At 39.6% G+C, this 21,983-nt stretch overlaps 1 protein-coding gene across 3 annotated transcripts in view; it reads left to right on the top strand.

Moving 5' to 3' along the window:
- The window catches only part of SNTB1 (syntrophin beta 1), a 276,727-nt gene that overhangs the window by 101,906 nt on the left and 152,838 nt on the right, over window positions 1–21,983 (top strand). For 2 of the 3 annotated variants that reach the window (XM_004480747.4, XM_058275966.2), the window contains exon 3: window positions 6,224–6,440. In XM_004480747.4, coding sequence (XP_004480804.2) covers window positions 6,224–6,440 — 217 coding nt within the window. The remainder of the gene's footprint in view (window positions 1–6,223; window positions 6,441–21,983) is intronic. The other variant, XM_071208013.1, reaches the window with a different exon arrangement.

Here is a 21,983-nt window from a genome sequence, read left to right as displayed (position 1 = left end):
TGCTACAGGCAACAGCCTTTTAATTGGATGTTTTCTTCCAGTACATAAAAGCCTTGGCTCAAACACACACACATACACACATGCATGCCAATTAATTATTTTTTAAGTGTAAGAAACAGTATTGCTTCATGGTTGAAAGTATAGACTCTGGAGCCAGGCTCCCTGTATTTGACTCACTCTTCTGCCATTTTCTAGCCTTGTAAATGGACATACGCCTTAGCCCCTCTTTACGGCAACATCTTCATTGGTACAACAGGGACGATTATGATGCCTGTTGTGAGAATCAAATGAATTAGCATATAAGAAACAGCAAAGTATATGGAACATAGTTCATATTGTTGTCTTTTTTTTACTGATTGCTCTAGCAAACTGACTTCTGTTTATGTGTTTAAGCACTGACAGAATTAGGGGTGCCTCCCTGTGGCAAAACTGCTAGGTGTTTCCTACTGTCTGTTTTCTCCCTCTTCCTCAGTGATAGCCTTCCATTCCCCCAAATTTTGCCTGGGTGCATGACTGGGGTGAAGAGCACACGTCTCACTTGGAGATTGTGCAGGGGAGTGTTGGGCAGAGAGATTGTGCTCATAGTCCATGGACGAGCCTTGCGGAAGGTGCCCCGAGTCTCCTCCAGCAAGAAGGGACATTCTGACAATTATATTATTTCCCCAGGGCCAAAAATGCGAGTCTAATGGCAATTTTCTTTTCCTTTATTTGTTATACATAAGAACAAGTTTCTCCATGCTCTGTGCATATCAAAAAGAAGCAGGAGGTGGGAAGCAGCTATAGCTCAATCAGTTGGGCTCCTGTCTACCATATGGGAGGCCCTGGGTTCGCGTCCCGGGGCCTCCTTGTGAAGGCAGACTGACCCGCACACTGCTGAGTGCTGCCCCGCCCGCAAGCACCATGGAGAGCTGACTCAGCAAGGTGACACAACGAAAAGAGGAAGACAAGCAAGAACACAGAGGAGCACGCAGTGAATGGACACAGAGACCAGACAGCAAGCAAGCCACAAGGGGAGAGGGGAAATAAAAATAAATAAATACAGACACAGAAGAACGCACAGTGAATGAACACAGAGAGCAGACAGCATGCAAAAATCCACAAGGGGGGATAAAAAAAAAAAAAGAAGCAGGAGGGAAGCGACTGTGGCTCAATCAGCTGGGCTTCCATCTATCATGCTCCCATCTCTGCATGCTGTGGAGAGCCGACTCAGCAAGGTGACACAACAGAAAGGGAAACAAGCAAAAAAAAGAAAAAATAATAACAAAGAGGAGCACAGCAAATGGACACAGAGCAGAGACAACAAGCAAGCCACTGGGGGCGGGTGTGGAATAAATAAAAAATAAATGCAGACATAGAAGAATGCACAGCAAATAGACAATGGACACAGCAGACAGCAAGCAAAAAGCCACAAGGGGGTGGATAAAATTTTTAAAAAAAAGCAGGACTCCTTAATGAAGGAGATTTCATCAGAGATACACTGATATTATTTATTATCTCTCAGGAAAGACAGGGAAAAAATTCAGTGACCTCAGCGTCTCTTGCTTAGGAACAATGATGATGATCACTTCGTCTCTTTTATTTCCATGAAATCGAAAAATGTTTTCTGGTGGTGTGAAGCATCTCAGGACATATTTAGGGATTTGGGTGAGTCTTCCTCACAACACTAGTAAAAAGGAAAGTGGACGTTTATATCTCTCAGAAGGTACATAGGTTTAAGGGAAACCTAAAACATTTCTCCTACCCAAGGTATAAAGCATGGTGATACTTCTTTTCTTTTCATCTTAATAGGTGTTGTTCATCAATCCAAGTCAGGTTTCTTGAATTTGTGGGTTGGTGTCTTTCCATCAGGAAAATTCTTTGTCTCTGCTACATTTTCTCTACCCTATTTGTTCTGGAACTCCTGTAAAACATATATTAGACCAGAGGTTCTTAATCTTTTTTGTTCCATGGACCCCTTTGCCAGTCTAGTGAAAACCACAGACGTCTTACTAAGTCCACACTATACTGTGTATTATTTAATTAATATATCACACCAACACGTCCCCACAAGAATAGTGTTTTTTCAATTTCACTTCAAGCTCAAGGATCCCTTGTTAAGAACTCCTGTATTAGACCTTCTTACTTCATCCCCCACATCTCATAATCTCTATTTTGTATTTTCAAGCTCTTAATCTCTATTCAGTATTTTCTGTCATTATCACATTTGTGCTAGACTCTGTATGATATTTTCTGATCTGCAATCGATTTTTTTATTTCCTGCTATCAAGGTTTTAATTCTGGTATTATTTTTATTACTGAAGTTCTATTTGGTTCTTTCACCAATCTGCTAGGATATTTTTGTATTTTATTTTATTGTGATAATATATACATAATAAAATTTGCCATTTTAACAAGTATACAATTCAATGGCATTAATTACATTTATAATGTTGTACTATAACCACTATCCTTTATCAAAACTTGAATTTCATTACCCAAGACAGGTATCCATTAAACAACAACTCCCCCAATTTTCCCCTTCTTCCAGTCCTGGTAAACTCTAAGTTTAACTTTTTGAAGAACCACCAAACTGTTTTTCCACCGTTGCTGCTGGGTCACATAAAAAAAAAATCTGTCATATTTTCTCAAACTTTCATTGTTTCTTTAAACATAATCCTTGCTTTGTATTATGCATGTGACTATTACTGCTGTCAATTGTTTTTGCTGGTTCTTACTCAAGGTACCTTGTTTCCTTGTGTGCTACATTTTCTTTGATTTACCTTGCTCATTGCCCTTGAAAATGATTCAGAGGGACTCTTTAAGCCTCGGATAAAGTTACCTGCCTCCAAAGAAGATTAACATTTAATTCTTCCAGGCACCTGGAGAGTAGTTGAGCTTGGGACTTCCTTAAACCAGGTTTAAGATTTAACACAAACACTCATGCCATCTATTTGCTTCCCTTCCTCCTTTCCTAGACTTGGACTTCTTTTAAATAGGGACCATTTCATCATCGCTCAGTAACCAGCACAGTCCTTAGTACATGAAATTTGATGGATAAATTTTGGTTGAATGAATGAATCTTTAAATTGTTATATCTACCTTGCTAATACATGTTACTTTAGGTCTTTAATTTCAGTTGATTAATTAAAAAGAATTACTCTGTATTTAATATTTTTTACCTTACTGCTTCACAACATAGTAAGTGGTCACTTCGTAAATACTTGCTTTCAGTCTACGACTTGCTATACTCCCCATGCTTCTGCCCATGAGTGGTTCAAAGCCTACATTGTTAGATTCCTCATACATTTTGTGGTTATTTGGAGCATTGCTCAGGTTGTTTCTGGCAGTAACCTCTACAGCCTGATAACTGGCATGTCTACCTCTGATATCCTCCTCAAGTGCATCCAATTTCACTTCTGAGTTGTTCTCGCTAAAGCTCATCTTTGATTCTTCATTCTTTTGCTCATAACCCATCGTAGCTATTATTTTGGTTCTTGCATCTTTTATCTAGGTGGCGACAGCCAGATTTAGTGAAAGAATATTAACTCTGGGAAATCAAATCCCAGCTTCACAAGTTACTAGCTGTGTGATTCCACATAGGCTAAATATGAGGATTGGTGTGCTGATCTGTAAAATAATACTAGCCTCACAAGGGATAATGTATATGAAGTTCCTGGTGTCCACCAGAATTAGAATAACCCTACAAGGTATTTCTTCTGGCATGTCTGAAAGGGATAGCAGTTTATTCTTTTATTGTTTGTGGTTACAGGGACACTCAATAAATGAAAGATCCCTTACTCTTTTCTTCTCTGAAAGCTTGGTTTTCTTATACATAAAATAGGACCTTTAATGGTCATTTTGAAGCTTAAATGTGGGAAGATAACTGGCATGTCATTAGATGTAAGATAAATGTTCCTTCTTTATCCCTCCTCCAAATTGTGGTCCAACTTTCTTTTCCTGTGGAATTGCAGTAAAATTTGTAAAGCAGAATACATTATATAAAAGAATGATTACTACTTTTCCTCTACTTTTGAAGATTCTAGATACCCTTAAAGGCCAAATTTCGTCTACTCCACAAAGTATCCCTTGCTTCTCACTCTTGCAACACTCATCTTCTATTCCAGCCAGAAGGATAATAATGCATTCAGAGGAAAATCTTCAATCTATCTCAGCTGATGCTTGGATTTCCTGTATACAAATAAGCATAATTCTACAATACGCAGAGCTAAGTAGCATCTACTACTAGCTTCTACTAAAACATTACGAGAGGTGAAAAATTCATTATCTTCAAAAGAGGTCCATTCCATTTTTCAAACTTTGGTCAGCTTAAATCTGTCCTCATAAATTTTCAATATTTTGTCTTAGGTATGTCCATATTCCTCTTTAAATATAATATCCAGAAATAAACAGTATTTCTTAAAATACACTGTCCATGAATAACCTCTCCTTATGTAACTGTGACCTATGCTAACAGGTTTGTCACCACTGTAGAGCTAATTCTAATTGTACTTATATTCAATTAAAACCCAGAAATCTTTTTTTTCCCCAAATATGGGTTGGTACTAAATGACTTCTCCTCTGCCCTGTATTAATATGACTGTTTTTTATATCTATGATTGAGTTCCCAAATATATTTCCATATTACATGCATCTGGGTATGTTTGATCTGCTTATTAGATTATTGTGAAATTGATCTGTCTCTCAAGCTCCTAGACCCACTTTACTATGGTCCTTTTCTATGGTCCTCCCAAGGTATGTTCTCATTCTACTTTGTACCATGGTTTATGTACTTACCTTATGTCCCTGTGTTAAGTTGAGTTCCCTACAATCAGGACGTGTGTTTTGCAGTTAGGTTTGGCAACTTCTTTTGGGCCAAGAGCAGGGGAGCAGCTATGAATTTCAATCAATTAACACACAGCAGCTGAGCTATAGTTTGCCCCAGGTGGTAAAATGAAGCTGGTGGGGCACCAGCAGCATCCACTATGTCACCATGATTTTGTAACTCTAGAGTGTGGAAACTACAAATTGTTCATCTCTGCAGTCTCTATAAACCCAGCTCCACATCTTACACAGTGAAGTGCTAGTTAGAAAATGCATCTTGGTTGCACCCGTTCCAATCCGCTGCCATTTGTAGTAACAGATACATGTGAGGGATGCAACCAAAACCCCCAACTATCATGGAAACATACTATATGGGTGTTAGAAGGATATGAAAGTTTATAGTCCAAGTTCCAAGACTCTAGTGCCCTGTCAACTTAAAAGCTGTCTAAGGACCAAATGTTTAAATTCAGAATAGGCAAATTACTTCTTAGGACCATGGCAAACATATCAAAGAGGAAGACTTCAGTCTGTTATTAATTATTAATTTTAAAAATTAATTTTAAAAAATTTATAAAAGTAATTGATGTACACAATTAAACATGCAAATGGTATAAAAAGGAAATAAATATTAACAGTAAAGATCTCTTTCTCCATCTTGACTTTCATTTTCACTCAGTAGAGCTAACTACTATTAATATTTTCTTGTGTTTCCATCCAGAAATTATTAATGCATATACAGGCACATGTTTATGAACTTATATACAAAGGGATTACAGTGAATGTACTACTCTATTGTTTTCTTTTCACCAATAGATCTTGCATGTCTCCACATTAATACATCTATATCTGATATAGATGCTCTCAATTTATCTAACCTTTCCTTTTTTTAATACACATTTAGATTCTCTTCTGTGTTCAGCTCTAATAAATATGCTTTTGCTATTATTTTTTAAGTGTTTTTATAAGTATTTCTTCAGATTTTTGTTCTTAGCACTTTTCAATTGAAAAAGCCTATCCTTGCTTCTCAACAGAAAAATGGTGTAATGGAGTATGAATGTAGCTACCAGATTCTCTACATCTGTGTGGAATTATTATGTGTCTGTCATCCTAAATAATGCTTTCTCACTTTCTATCCATTTGTTTTTGAGTCTCTTTGCCAGAATGCAAGTTAAAATCAGACAAGATAGAAGTTGTCACATTTGAAAAAGGCTGAAAGTCATTCTCAACTGCAGGTCATCATAATAGCATGTACTAAGAACCATACTGATATAAAATTTAAGTAATAGGATAACTATGTTGACAGGAACAGCAATTCTGAATCACAATTTAAGAGGTTCAATATGTTTCATATATACATTCAGACTTACCAGAGATCCATCCCCGATGTACTTAAAAGCCCTTCTTGTTGTCTTTCTGCTTGCAGTGAAATACATGCGAGAAGCCACACCCTACGTGAAGAAAGGCTCTCCAGTGTCCGAGATTGGGTGGGAAACTCCTCCGCCTGAATCACCTCGGTTAGGGGCCAGCGCCTCAGACCCTCTGTCACCGCAGCCTTTCTCTTTCCATAGAGACCGGAAAAGCATCCCACTCAAGATGTGTTACATCACTCGGAGTATGGACCTGGCTGATCCTGAGAACAGGTAAAGGGGGTCACAGCCCTCCTTCGCGTCTCAGTGGCTCCTCGGTTGCCTGGATATCAAAGGGAGGCTTAACCAGGCTGTGCTCATATCCTGAAAACATCAGTGGTTTTCAAAGAAGGACACAAAAGAGCCACGCTCAGAGAATGAGTCTGCTCCAGCCGGGCTTCCCTCTTCCTTTACTCCCTCTTTTTTCCACCCCTTCTCCTTCCTTTCCTTGATCTGCATGGAGCAGTGACTTGAAGGCTCTGTACACCGAGCTCTGGTTCAGAAAAGAATTGAGGAATTAGAGTCAGGATCCTGGGTTTCTTCCCTGGCTTTACCGTTACTGGTTTATACATTGTGGGGCAGTTTACTCAAACCACTGAACCTCAGTTTGTCATTGCTGAAATGGGAATAATTAAAATATATACTTCATTGGCTTGTGAGGATTAAATGAGGAAATCCATGTAAACTGCCTCCATGACTGTAAACTAGAATAATATTCATTATTAATGTTAGGTAGCAAATTAGCCTCTCTGGGCTTCAGGACCCTTAATTGTGTAGATGGGGAAGTTGGAAGAGATTATCCTTAAAACTGTTTTCCACTCTAAATTTCCCTTATGCTCAAGAGAGAAAAGGGAGTGGCTTTGGTACAAGCCTGAAGTGCTATTTCCCAAAGTCTATGCACTATTTCTCATAGCACTGAGTCCATGGCAAGTATGAAGTCCAGCCAAGAAAGAGCAAATATTTGGGGTCCTTTTTCCCCTGGAAGTCTTACTTTAACTCATCTGCCCCAGAACACCTACATCTTGGAAAAAGAAGAATAGGTGATATGTAGAGGATGGAAGAGGAGAAAAAAGGATTGAGTGAACAAATGGGGAATCTTGGTGACCTTTATGTCTACATTAAAGTGCTAAAGATAGGAACAGCTGGACGGGCCCTTATTTATAACATGTGTGGGACAGCTGCAGCCTGCCTGAGGAGAAACTATTTGACTACAGGGAAGCGCTGATGGGGATGAGCCAAAGGAAAAGGGGGCAGGGAGAGAGTTGTCTCCTTGGCTCCCAACTCAGTCCCTTTTTGTTCTCTTGGCTCTAAGGAAGCTTCCAGCTAGCTGTGTCTTTACTACCTCACTCTCACCCACTGCAACACCTCCTTTGTCAGCTTTTTCGGTAGAGACTGGTTGATGTCTATGAAAGGCCAAGCACCTGAGCAAAACAGGAGAGCCAGAGCAAGCAGACTGGTAGGCCATTGGAGAGGTGGGAAGGAGGCAGAGTTCAGGCAGGGTCCTCTCCCTCCCTGTTCTCTATGGCTTCCCCTCAGTTTATGCCAATTTCCTAGACCTGTGGTTGATGTCCTGGTTATTCAGAGCCCCTTCTTCCCTGGTCTCTTCCCCACCAGTCAAATAATTAATTTCCTGTAAGAATCTGATGTCTAAGGTTTCAGGTCTGATTAATTCATAATTTGTTGTGTGACTATCTTGTGTCAGCATTATAAAAATTACTTTAGACCAGAGACTGTGATGTGGCAATGTACTGGTATACCCAGCCCACAGATAGTTTTTTTTTTTTATGGCCTATCTAGTGTTTTTTGTGTTTTTTTTTAATTAATTAATTTATTTCTCTCCCCTTCTCCCCCCCCACCACTCACCCTAGTTGTCTGTTTTCTGTGTCTATTTGCTGCTTGTTCTTTGTCCACTTCTGTTGTTGTCAGCGGCACGGGAATCTGTGTTTCTTTTTGTTGCGTCATCTTGTTGTGTCAGCTCTCTGTGTGTGTGGTGCCATTCCTGGGCAGGCTGCACTTTCTTTTGCACTGGGCAGCTCTCCTTACGGGGCTCACTCCTTGTGCGTGGGGCTCCCCTACATGGGGACACCCCTGCGTGGCATAGTACTCCTTGCACGCATCAGCACTGCATGTGGGCCAGCTCCACATGGGTCAAGGAGGCCCAGGGTTTGAACCGTGGACCTCCCATGTGGTAGACGGACGCCCTAACCACTGGGCCAAGTCCGCTTCCCTATCTAGTGTTTTAAAACAATTTGCGTTAGTTGCCATATTGAATAATTGGGAAACTTCACATAAAAATATAGGTTTCTGTTTTTCTTGAAAAATTGGAAGATCTAGCAATGCTGGGTCCACATTGCTGCAGATGGGCTTCTGATCTGCAGGAGCTCTGTAGAGGTGGCTCCTTTGACAAGGGAATGACTTCTTGCATCACTGTCTAGCTCTTAAGGGATTCAGTTAATTACCTGCCTAGACCGGCATATTACCTGCTTGGTCCTTGTAGGCATTTGAATTTGTCATCCTACTTAGTCCTCTTAACAGCCCTCTGAGGGCCCATTCTACAGATAAAAGAACAACAAATTGAGGCTCAGAATGCTTTGGGTGACTGTGGTAGTTAACCAAAAAATGCAAACAGAGACAGGAAAACTTACTAGGGTGATTAATGTATTAGGGAGAGATTTGAGCAGATGATGTCCAGGGTTCCTTCCAGCTATGAGCTTCTATGCCTTAAAATTTCTTCCAGGTTATTTTTTTATATTTTAAAGAATATTCAGGAGACATAAAACCTGACTCCAAACAATGGAAATATCAGTCCAGGTGCCAAGCCAATAGGGGAGAATATATTTTGAAACCTTTTTATCGTGCTTTTCATGCCTACCATTGAGGAGTATCTGTAGGGTCTCCCATTTGGGAGCAGGACAGCTTGTCTTGCTGGTATAGGAGCCAGTGAGGCAGAACTGAAATGAAGCCTAGCTACACCAAAGGGGTCAGGTGCACCCAGGTCCAAAACTACCCCAGAGCCTCAGCAGAGTTGCAACATCTATTCTCCAGTTCACAGGACTTACCCAGCTCAGCTAACAGAGAAGTGAGGATGGTCAACCACCACACCAGGGAAATGAGAGAGTCTACAGCCACAAGCAGGAGAATCTCATCCATCAGCCATGTGGAATCTAAGCCCCCTCTCAATTTAGAGATGGAGTGGACATCACCATCCCAGCGTCCTCAGGATGGAGGAATACAATATGGAGTAGAGTGGACTTACTGGTATTCTACTATAGAATTATTGTGACTGTAGCAATGGAAGATACTGTATCGTTGATGATACAGACAGTGGCCATGGGAGTTGCTGAGGGCAGGGAGAGGGAAGAAGAGTTGTGATATGGGGGCATTTTCTGGACTTGGAGTTCTCCTGAATAATTCAGGGACAGATGCAGGACATTATATATCCTGCCATAACCCACTGAGGAGAGTGTGAACTACAATGTAAACTATAATCCATGTGGTATAGCAGTGCTCCAAAATGTATTTCTCGAATGCAATGAATGTGCACTGATGAAAAGAGGTTGTTGATATGGGAGGAGTGGGGGTTGAGTGGGGAGTGGGGTATATCAGAACCTCTTATATTTTTTAATGTAACATTTTCTGTGATCTGTATGTCTTTAAAAAAAAGAGGGAAAAATATAAAAATAAAAAATAAATATTTAAAACTACCTCAGACAAAGGGAATTAAGGCAACCTGAGATGCACAAAGAGATTAGAGGCCTCTGGGTGTTTCTAGTCCCTGGTTGAAGAAAGCAAGAAAAGAGAAAAGAAACATATTTTATGAATTTCCAGTTCCATATATTGGGCACATTGTAATGCAGCAGTCAAAAACAGGGACTCTGCAAAACTCAGCTCTATGCTGGATATAAGAGACACACCTGGTACAAACTGCTTTTGAAAGGCAAAAAGGAATGGGCAAAACATGCAAGGCAAATGCAAACTAACAAAGTAAAAAAAGACAGTTTTGGTCTTTACATCGAACAAGGTAAAATACAGGCTGAAAAGCATAAAACAAGGCAAAGAAAGACTGATTAATGATAAAGGTCAGAGTTCACGAGGAAGATTCACCAGTTATGCATACATACCAATAATAGCAGCAACCTTTATAGTAGAAACTGCAGAAGATGCAAGGAACATACTAATTTAATATACCTTTCTTAGTTCAAGGCAGGATAAAATATAACTAATAAACTACTAGATCTGGGTACCTCACAAACTTTGTACTCTGATAATGGAGAGTATAGTTTCTTTTCAAATGCACATAGAACATACATAAAATTAACCATATATTAGATTTTTTCAAAGAAAATGAAGTAAGTTCCATAAGCTGGAAATTGTATGAACATTCTCTGATGATTGTAGAATAAAACTAGAAAATCATTAACAAAATCAAACCTCAGAGTGTCATGGAATTTTTATAGCTCCCTATAAAATAACTCTCAGGGCAAAGGAGAAATGGAAACCAAAATTGTAGAGTTTCTGAAAAAGTAATAAAGGTGAAAATGATGCATATATTAGGAAGCGAATGTTGCTCAAGTGATAAGGCCTCCACCTATCACATGGGAGGATTGGAGTTTGATCTCTGGGGACTCCTGGTGAAAAAAGGAGAGAAAGCATGCCTGTGCGGCAAGCCAGTGCCCATGGGGTGAGCCAAGTGCCCACGCCGTGAGCTGAGGGCCCATATGGGTGCCCGCGTGGTGAGCCGAGTGCCCACATGAGTGCCCGCGTGGGGAACCAGCGCCCGCATGGCGAGCCAGTGTCTGTGTGAGGTGGCACAGTTGATAGGAAACTTCTCTCCATATCAGAGGTCCCCACCATCGAATCCCAGTGAATACTAGAGGAGAAAGACAAAAAGAGAAGACAAAAAAAGAGAATTTGATACAGAAGATCACATAGGCAATGGAAACAGACAGCAAAAACAGCAGGGTGGGGAGGGGAGGAAGAAAAATAAAATAAAATTCTTAAAAAAAAATAATGCATATCTTAAATATAAAAGTGAAAGGAGGAGAAAGGGAGAATGTAGAGTCTGGAATCAGTTAGACCTGCAGTGGAATCCTAGTTCCACTACTTAGGTGTCAATTTTTGTTTTCCTTTTTTTCTTAATTTTTTTTATTAGAGCAGTTGTAGTGTTACAGAGAGAAAAATAATCATGCAGAAAGTACAGAATTACCATATATCCCCCTCTCTCACACACAGTTTTCCCTATTAGGAACATTTTGCATTAATGTGGTACTTTTGTTAACACTTGAGGAAACAATATTATTATAATTATACTATTAACTTTAGCCCACTGTTTATATTAGGGTCACTCTTTGTGTTGTGCAGATCTATGTTTTTTTAAATATGTGTGTGGTAACTTATGTACAACCTAAAATTTCTCTTTTTATCTCTTTGTAAATATACAGTTCAGCGGTGTTCATTACATTCATAAAGCTTTGCCTCTATCACCGTCATCCATTGTTAAAACTTTTCCATTACTCCAGACAGCAACTCCATACCAATTAAATGTTAATTCCCCATTCCCTTTCCCACCAGGCCCCTGGTAACCTGTATTCTAGTTTCTGACTTACGAATTTGCATAGTCTGTTTATTTCATATAAATGAGATCATGTTGTATTTGTTCTTTTGTGCCTGGCTTATTTCACTCAACTTGATGTCTTCAGAGTTCATCTGTATTGGACCATGTATCAAGAATTCTTTCCTTTTCATGTCCACATAATATTTAATTGCAATGAATCTGTATATCTGTAAATACCACATTTTGTTTATCCATTCATCTTTTGGTGGACACTTGGTTTGCTTCTACTTTTTTGCTGTGAATAATGCCACTGTGACTATCAGTGTGCAAATATCTTGAGTCCCTGCTTTCAATTCTTTTGGGTATAGAAAGTGGGATATGCTGGGTCATATAGTAATTCTATACGTAACTTTCTAAGAAACTGACAAACTGTCTAACACGGTGACTGTACTGTTTTATATTCCCACCAACAATGAATGAGTGTTCCTCTTTCTCCATATCCTCTTCAAAACTTGTAATTTCCTGTTTTTTAATTGTAGCCATTCTAGTGGGTGTGAGATGATATTTCATTATGGTTTTGATTTGCATTTACCTGATGGTTAATGACATTGAGCATCTTTGTACATCTTCTGTTTGCCAATTTTTAGGTGGATTTTTTGTCCTTTTTTGAGTTGTAGGATTTCTTTATATATTCTAGGTATCAAGCCCTTATCAGATATACGATTTCCAAATATTTTCTCCCATTCTGTAAGTTGTATTTTTACTTTCATGACAAAGTCCTTTGATATGCCAAATTTTGATTTTGATGAGGTCTCACTTAGCTATTTTTTCTTTTGTTGCTCATGCATTTTGTGTAAAGTCTGAGAAACCATTCCCTAACACAAGATCCTGAAGATGTTTCCCTGTGTTTTCTTCTAGGAGTTTTATATTTTTGGTTCTTACATTTATGTCTTTGATCCATTGAGTTACTTTTTGTGTATTGGATGAGGTAGGGTTTCACCTTCAATCTTTTGCATATTGCTATCGAGTTCTGCCAGCATCATTTATTGAAAAGACTTGTCTTACTGCACTGAGTGAACTTGGCACCCTTGTTGAAGATCAGTTAGCCATAAATGTGTGGGTTTATTTCTGAACTTTTAAGTCAGTTCCATCGCTCTGTATACCTCTTCTTGTACCAGTATGTTATTACAGTACATAATAGAATTTTGTAATAAATTTAAAAATCAGAAACTGTGAGTTTTCCAACTTTGTTATTCTTTTTCAAGATGGTGTTGGCTATTTGAAGCTGCTTACTGTTCCATATGAATTTGATGATTAGCTTCTTCATTTCTGCAGTCTATTAGAATTTTTACTGGGTTTACAATGAATCTGTTTATCATTTTGGTTGAATGACATCTTAGCAATATTTAGTTTTCTAACCCATGAACATGGAATGTCCTTCCATTTAGTTAGGTCTTCTTTAATTTCTTTCAGTAATGTTTCATAGTTTTACCTATACAAGTCCTTTATATTCTTGGTTAAACTTATTCCTAGATAGGTGATTCTTTTGGTTGCTATTGTAAATGGAATTTTTAAAAAATTCCTCTTTGGATTATTCATTACCAAGTTATAAACACACCACTGATTTTCACATTTCGCTGTTGTATCCCACCACTTCACTGAATTCATTTATTAACTCCAGGAGATTTGTTGTGATTTTTTTTTTTTTACTCTTCTTTATGTATAGGATCATGTAATCTGCGAATAAGGAGTTTTATTTCTTTCTTTATTATTTGGATTCTTTTTATATCTTTTTTCTTGCTTAATTCCTCTGGCTAGGACTTCCAGTATAGTGAAATAACAGTGATGACAATGGGCATCCTTGTCTTGTTCCTGAGCTTAGGAAGAAAGCTTTCAGTCTTTTACCATTGAGTATGGTATAACAGTGGGTTTGTTACATATGCCCTTTATCATGTTAAGGATGTTTCCTTCTACTCGTAATTTCCTGAGTGTTTTTACCAGGAAGGGGTAGTAAATTTTGTCATGTCTTTTCTGTATGGAGATGATTAGGTGTGTGTTTTTTTTCCTTTCCTCCATTAATGTAATATATTACATTAGTTGATTTTCTTATGCTGGACCACTGTTGTATACCTGGGATAAATCCTACTTGGATCATGGTGTGTAATTTTTCTAATGTGCTATTGGATTCAATTTGCTACCAGTTTTGAGGATTTTTACATCTATATTCATGAGGGATTTCGGTCTGTTTTCTTTTCTTGTGGCATCTTTATCTGGTTTTGGTATTAAGGTGATCCTGGATCATAGAATGAGTTGGGAATATTCCCTTCTTGTCTGTTTTTTGAAAGAGTTTGAGCAGGGTTGGTGTTAATTCTTCTTTGAATGTTTGGTAAAATCCATTAGTGAAGCCCTTAGATCCTGGGCATTTCTTCTTTGTTGGGAAGTTTTTGGTTACTGTTTCAATCTCTTTACTTGTTATTGGTCTGTTGAGATCTTCTACTTTTTATTTAATCCAAATAACAACCCTAACTAACTGAAGGTACTCTAATCTCCATTTTATAAACAGTGAAATTAAGCTAAAAAATGAGAGATGAAGCAAACTTTTCAGGGATATCTGGGATTCAAACCCAGGCCCAGCTGACACCAAGTTCAAGCTCTTAATCATTGCACCCTGTTACATCCAGCTTCACCACCCAGGACAACAGCTCATGAGAACTTTAAGTACCTTGCCCAGGAGTTAATGGTCTCCTGTGTGCTAAAACCAGAGAAGCAATGACAGATGCCTCAACATCTTGGGGACAGTCCCCTTGGTTGATCACTCATAGCTGCTCATAGTCTGCATTTAAAACTCTCATGTTCAATTTCTCAAATAGAAACAGCCATAGAACAGCAGGCAGTATTGCTGCTCTTTCTGTGGAAAAGGTCACCCAGCAGGCACTGAATTCACAAGAATATGTCACTGCTAGTGGCCATCAGTGATTACAACATATTTTTTTTTATTCTGCCTCTTAAATATCTCTTGTTTTTCATTTTTGACTCTGTGCCTTCACAGCCTCTGTCTTAGTTCAGGCTACATCCTCAGTCCTTTAGAGTATTTGAACACATTTCCTATGGGGTGCTTTGTTTCTAGTTCCCTCCTTCGTGAACATTCTCTACCTTCTACCCTCTACCTAGCTAGCCAAAGGAACTGGAAACACTCAGAATTTATTCATTGGGTCAAAATGGTTCCCTATCATCTGCCCTTTTTTTGAAACTCCTCAGTATTCCATAAAAACCCCATTAGGTTCTGGATCTTCCCTTATATCCAGCTGCTCCCCACCTTCTTATTTTATGCAGTAACAACCCTTAAATAATCCATGCACTTCCTGCACTTGCCTCCCTGAGAACTTCCCGCTTGCCCCTAAGTCCCCACATCTTGTGACAATCTTTGATCTAGATGTGTTCTTTCATGAGTTGTCATTTTTTCTTACCTGCTATATAAGTCAGCCAAAGGGATGCTGATGCAAAGTACCAGAAATATGTTGGCTTTTATAAAGGGTGTTGATTTGGGTAAAAAGCTTGCAGTTACAAGGCCCTAAAGAGTCCAACTCAAGGTTGCTTTCTTACCAGAGTTAGTTGCCATGTGTTGAAGCAGGATGGTGGGCAGTCTTGGCAAGGGTTCAGCCTTCCTCTCTCTCAGCTACAGGGTGACATAGGGCTTGTTTCTTTCCATGCTCAGCTGCACACTATCAGGTAAATAGCTCATCTCTCTTCCCGGACCGCAGTATCAAAGTTCTCTACTCTGCCATGTCTATGAAACATTCCTTCTCTTCCTGTTTATCTTCTTGAGTGAGTGTCCATTTATATCAGTCCACCAAGGGGATGGGAACTCAATCCTGAATCATGCCCTACTGATGTGGTCAAATCAAAGGCCCTAAATTGATTTGATTAAGTAAACTTAAAACCTTTGGATTTAATACAAACAAAAAGTATCACACCCAGCAGAACAGGCCAGTTTACAAACATAATCTTTCTTTTTGAGGATTCATAAATATTATCAAACTGCCACACCTGCTTATCCCAAACCATGAGTTTCAGGCCACACTCATTTTCATTTTACTATCTCAACTTTTTATAACCTTGTTGGTACATACTAGGCATTTAAAAATATCTAATATATTAAAATGGCGTGCATTTCCATCTATGGTATGAAAATGAGAAATCTAATGAAGGCACTGTGGTGGTTTCAGATGCAAAGTTCTAGCCAGTGCACTGTGGTTCAGACAGTTGTGATGTGGTAAATCCTGAGGGTCACTGGGGATATTCCCACAAGGTGGGCTCGGACCTCATTTTTTTTTAATGTAACATTTAAAAGAAAATAAAGGAAAAAAAGTTCTGCTTTTGCAAGTCTCCTTCTCTCATGAGCTGTACATCTCATGGGCTGCAGCTTCCCCGTGGTTCTCTCTGTCCTTCCATGGCTAATCAACCCCCTTCAGTTCACACAGTCTTAGGGGACAGTACAGTGGATTGATTTGGTTTGTACTTAACTTATATGAATCTCCTCTTCTCAGCAAGTTCCTCCTTGTGTAAAAGACTTCCCTTGTTAACAGGCTCACAAAATGCATGTTTTCTTGGTTCTCTCATCTTCACTCTTGGTTGGAAACTTCATGGTGGCCTCATAATGGAAACTATTTCCAAGAGGTCATGATTCACAATGTTTGGAAACAAAGGAAAAATGTAAATCATTTAATGATGATTAATTTCTAAAAGAGTTCCAAATTAACTACATGCTAATGTCAATGAATAATTCTGTAGAGTTGAAGTTACAAGATATGGGTTTCAATCCCAATTCTGTCACAAATCCCTTTAACTTTAGGAAAATTATTCACTCTCTCTGATTCTTGGGTTCCTTAGTTATAAAATGTGGTTAATAATAACAACCCTATTTAATTGTTGTGATGCTTAGATGACAATTTAGATATGCCTCCAATTCCTGGCAATGTAATCATGACATAACTGCAGCTTTCCAGCAAAATACCTTCATTTCTGGGTGCAAGGGAAGGAGATTTCTCCCTACTACTCTGAGTTCAGCAGATAGAAGTTTCTAATACCGTCTTCCCAGGCTGGTGAGCAAAGATTATTTTTAAGTCATTCTTTTACTGAAGTTTTTAGCTCTTTGTGAGTCCTGGCTCTATGCAGGGACCTTACTTGTAGTTTCCCACCCTCCTACCTCAAGGTCTTAACATTCTGTCTTTGAGAAATATAGGAAGTGGAGTATATAGTGGCATTTCAACAGTTTGTTTAAGGGTGATTGTGAAGGGGAAGGAAGTCCAGGATGTTGGGCTGAATTTATTTTTATTTTTATTTTTATTTTTAGGTACTGGGGGCTGAGAATTGAATCCAGGCCCTTATATTTGGAAAGCCTGCCTCAGCTACTGAGTCACATTGGCTTCCCTGAATTGGTTTTCTCTCATGTTTTGCTTATTTAATTTTGTTTTTCTTCAGGAAGCTCTGGGAACCAAACCCAGGCCCTCCCATATGGGATGCAGGAGCTCAACTACTTGAGCCACATCTGCTCCCTGAATTTTTTTTTTTTAATTCATTTATTGAAGAATATCCCTCATACATAAGCATAACTGTATAGTAATAGTTGTGAACTTACAAAACAAACATATATAACATCATACAGTACTCTCAAAACTCACCCTACCACCAATAACTTGCATTGTTGTTAAACCTTTTTAATTAATGATTAAAGAGCACTGTGATGGTTAGGCTATTGTGTCAACTTGGCCAGGTAAGTGTGCCCATTTGTTTGGTCAAGTAAGCACTAGGCCAACTGTAATGAAAGGGCACTTATGGACTTTAGTCACCATTGACTTTACTGCAGTGGTAAATCATAAATAGCTGGTTATAATTACATCAGTCAGGGAGATTGCCATTAGCAGTGAGTGATGCTTAACTCAATCAGTTGAATCCCTTAAAAGGGGAAGTGATGAAGTGATTCCAGCATTGAGAGAGAATTTCCCAGCTCATCTTTGGACAGCCAGCATCTCCCAGAACTCATCAAGAACCTTCTCTGGACTTTCATCGGAGCTCCTGGTTGCAGCCTGCCTGCAGAACTTGCATTTGTGCATCCCTATGACTGCATGAAAGACTCTGATAAATCTCTTACTATCGACAGATATCCCTTGCTGATTCTGTTTCCCTAGAGAACCCTGACTAATACAATGTCAAATGAACACGGCCTGCCATCTGAAGTGATGAGGGAGCAGAACCTAGGAGTAAGCTGAGATGGTCAGACCACACAGAGAGTAGAGCTGAAGCCAGAGACAAAAGGCACAGAGAAAGAGATAGGGAGGAGAAGGTTGGGACTGGGAGTGGGGAGAGAGGAGGTGAGCTGGCATCCAAGGGAGACAGAGAAAGAGAGAGCAGCCAGGCACCAGTCCCCTCATCCCACTGTCATGTGGTCTAATCTTACCCCACTCCGAATACCGAATTCACTGATGCTGAAAGTTCCAAGCCTCTGGAAATCAAGTTCCCAGATGAAAGTGCCCCATTTGAGGAATTAACTAAACTTGGAACTGGTAAATCAAGATTGAAGATGCAGTTGTCTAGGAAAGACTTGTGGAAAGTCTTACTGTCTAATGGCTTGGACCCCTGCTTCCTGCCTGCTAAACCAACAGACTTTTTGAGAGAGCTGTATGAAGAAAACCACTGTAAGCCTGGAATAAAAAGGACATGGAAAGGAGAGATTGAAGGAGAAACAGATTTAAGAGGAAAACCATGGAAGCTGAGATCTGGAATTAAGACATCACCGTGGGCCAAGAGAGGAATCCCACCCATGTGTACAGAGAGGGTGACTTTGCCCCAGTAGTTGAAGAGGGTGGATGTTCCCACCCAATGTTCTGGGAGAGTTTTGTCACCCCAGGGTACAGAGAGGGTGGCTCACATTCCCCAAGGATTAGGGCAGTTAAGGTCAACGCCCCTCAGGTCTGAGAGGGGTGGGCTGTTCTCCAAAGGTTAGTGAAGGCCAGGTGGTCAACTTGTTGCTCTGAGAGGGTTGAGCCTGTATGCCAAAGGTTAGGGGGAGTATTGTCTTCACATCACTGTGCTAGGGGGGTTTAGACTCTAACCCAAAGATTGGGTAAGGTGTGGCAATCACCCCAACACTCTTGGAGGGAGGGTCTGGAGCTTTGTCAACACCCAGATGCTTGATGAAGATGGAACCAAGAAACTGGCCATTGTCAAGCATGTGGAAAGGGTGGGCTCCCATAAGGCCCCAAGGAGAAGAAACCATCATCTTAAGAATGACTCTCAGACTTTGAAATAGAATAAAGGATGTCCCGCAGGTCTACTGAACTGCAGGAAACTGTAACTCATGTTTCCTTCCCAATTTTTCCTTATTGTAATGAAAATGTTTATTCTTTTTTTTTTAAGATTTATTTTTTATTTATTTATCTCCCCTTCTCTGCCTCCCCAACCCCAGTTGTCCGCTTTCTGTGTCCATTCACTGTGTATTCTTCTGGGTCCACTTGTATTCTTGTCAGTGGCACCTGGAATTTGTGTCTCGTTTTATTGCGTCATCATGCTGCGTCAGCTCTCTGTGCGTGCGGCGCCATTCCTGGGCAGGCTGCACTTTTTTGTGCTGGGTGACGCTCCTTACGGGTCACACTCCTTGTGCGTGGGGCTCCCCTATGCGGGGGACACCCCTGTGTGGCACAGCACTCTTGCGCGCATCGGCACTGTGCGTAGGCCAGCTCATCACACTGGTCAGGAGGCCCTGGGTTTGAACCTTGGACCTCCTATGTCATAGGCAGATGCCCTATCCGTTGGGCCAAATCCACTTCCCTGTATTTTTTTAATCTATTTGTATATTGGAAGCAGATAAATTGTTTTGTAAGTTTCAGAGATCTATAGCAGATGGGGCTTTACCCTAAGAAAAACTGTATTTCTTTAAATTGATTATGATATGATTTAGTACTTTCATTATAACTGATATAAGGCTTTTTTTAATGTTGTGAAGACTTTTGGAATTCAGAGGGTGGAGTGTAGCAGTTTGATATAATTGATGAATTCTAAAAAGAAATATTGGATTATGCTTGTAATCTGATCTGTACCTGGGCACGATTGAGTTATGATTAGGGCGTTGTGTCCCCACCCCTTGGTGGGTGGGGACTTAACAAATAAAAGGCATGGCAAAGGACAGAGATGGGGATTTCTGATGTTAGAGTTTGGTGCTGAAGACCTGGGAAGTCAGCACCCAGAGGAAAGTGAAGCCAGCACCAGGAAGGAAGGAACCTTGAAATCAGAGAACAGCAAGCCCCAGGAATGTAGGAACCCAGGGAGCCTGAACCTTCACAGACATCGGCAGACATCTTGCTCCAAATAGACGTTGGTGAGGGAAGTAACTTATGCTTTATGGCCTCGTATCTGTAAGCTCCTACCTAAATAAATAAATACCCTTTATAAAAACCAACCAATTTCTGGTATTTTGCATTAGCACCCCTTTGGCTGACTAATACAAGCACTGTCAAAATACTACTACTAACCAAAGTATTTTCCCCCCAACTAACCCTATTATTATTATCTTTATATCATTTATACATGAACATACATAAACAATTAAGTGTATACTAAAAGTTGTGAACTTAAAAAGCAAACATGCATAACATCATACAGGGGTCCCATACATTAACCCTCCACTAACACCTTGAACTGTCGTGAGATGTTTGTTACAAATTATGAAAGAATATTTTCAAACTCTTGCTACTAATCATAGTCCTTATCTTATATTTGGTGTGTTTTTCACCCAAACCACCCAATTATTATTTTTTAAATTTATTTTTTATGACAAAAGTTGGAAACTTATTATGCACATGTGCAGAATTCCCAAACAATACCCCACTATCAACCACCACACTGTGATGGAACATTTCTACAGATAAGATAATATCATCTGATTGTTACCATGTCCATAGTGTACATTTGGCTCACATTTTCCATACTGCCTCATTATCAATACAGTACATCTTTCGCATAGATGCAAGAATATTATATTATTTCTACTAACCACCGTCCATAGGTAACTCTAGCTGTATTTCTCCCATGCTTCTCCACATTCCCAACACCTTGCAGTAGTGATGTACATTTGCTCTAGTTCACTAAGGTCACTCTTGCATCTGTACCATCAACCACAATTCTCATCCACCTCTTGCTTTACTGTGCTATTGAGTTCCTAGATTATTCTATAGCATTCTGTCAGCATTTACATACCTAAACTACCATTTTCAGTCACATTCCCATTTATAAACTAGCTGTTACTCACTATACATTTCCACACTTTTACATTAAGGCTAATTAAAACTTCTACATACATTAAACATCAGTAGTCCATCTCAGTCTTCCTCTTACTCCCTTTAAGAACCACCACCTACCACCAGGTCTTGAAGATATTTTCCAATAATTTCTTCTATAAGTTTTATGGTTCTTGTTTTTATTTTTAGGTTTTTGATCCATTTTGAGTTGATTTTTGAATAAGGTGTGAGATAGGGTTCCTCTTCCCTTCTTTCAGCAATGGACATCCAATTCTTTCAGCACCATTTGTTGAATGGATTATTCTGCCCGAGCTGTGTGGGTTTAACAGGCTAGTCAATAATCACTTGACCATGTATGTGAGGGTCTGTTTCTGAACTATAAATTTGGTTCCATTGGTCTCTGTGTCTGTCTTTATGCCAGTAACATGCTGTTTTTACCACTGTAGCTAGGTAATGTGATTTAAAGTCTGGTGATGAGGGTTCACTTTTCCTTTTTCTGCTGTTTCTGGCTATTCAAGACCCCTTACCCTTCTAAATAAATTTGATAGTTATGTTTCAAATTTTTTTTATTAATGTGGTGAAATTTGTATCAGGATTGCATTGAATCTGTATATCAATTTGAGTAGAATGACATCTTAATGATATTTAGTCTTCCAATTCATGTGCATGGAATGTTCTTCTAGTTATTTAGGCCTTTTTAAAATTTCTTTAAATACTGAGTTAGGGAAACGGACTTTGGCCCAGTGGTTAGGGCGTCCGTCTACCATATGGGAGGTCCGCGGTTCAAACCCCGGGCCTCCTTGACCCGTGTGGAACTGGCCATGTGCAGTGCTGATGCACGCAAGGAGTGCAGTGCCACGCAAGGGTGTCCCCCGCGTGGGGGAGCCCCACGCGCAAGGAGTGCGCCCGTGAGGAAAAGCCGCCCAGCGT

Source organism: Dasypus novemcinctus, chromosome 14 (assembly GCF_030445035.2).
Source record: "Dasypus novemcinctus isolate mDasNov1 chromosome 14, mDasNov1.1.hap2, whole genome shotgun sequence".
NCBI lineage: Eukaryota > Metazoa > Chordata > Mammalia > Cingulata > Dasypodidae > Dasypus > Dasypus novemcinctus.
The sequence above is the reverse complement of the archived record's forward strand: the minus strand, read 5'-3'. Positions and strand labels throughout refer to the sequence as shown.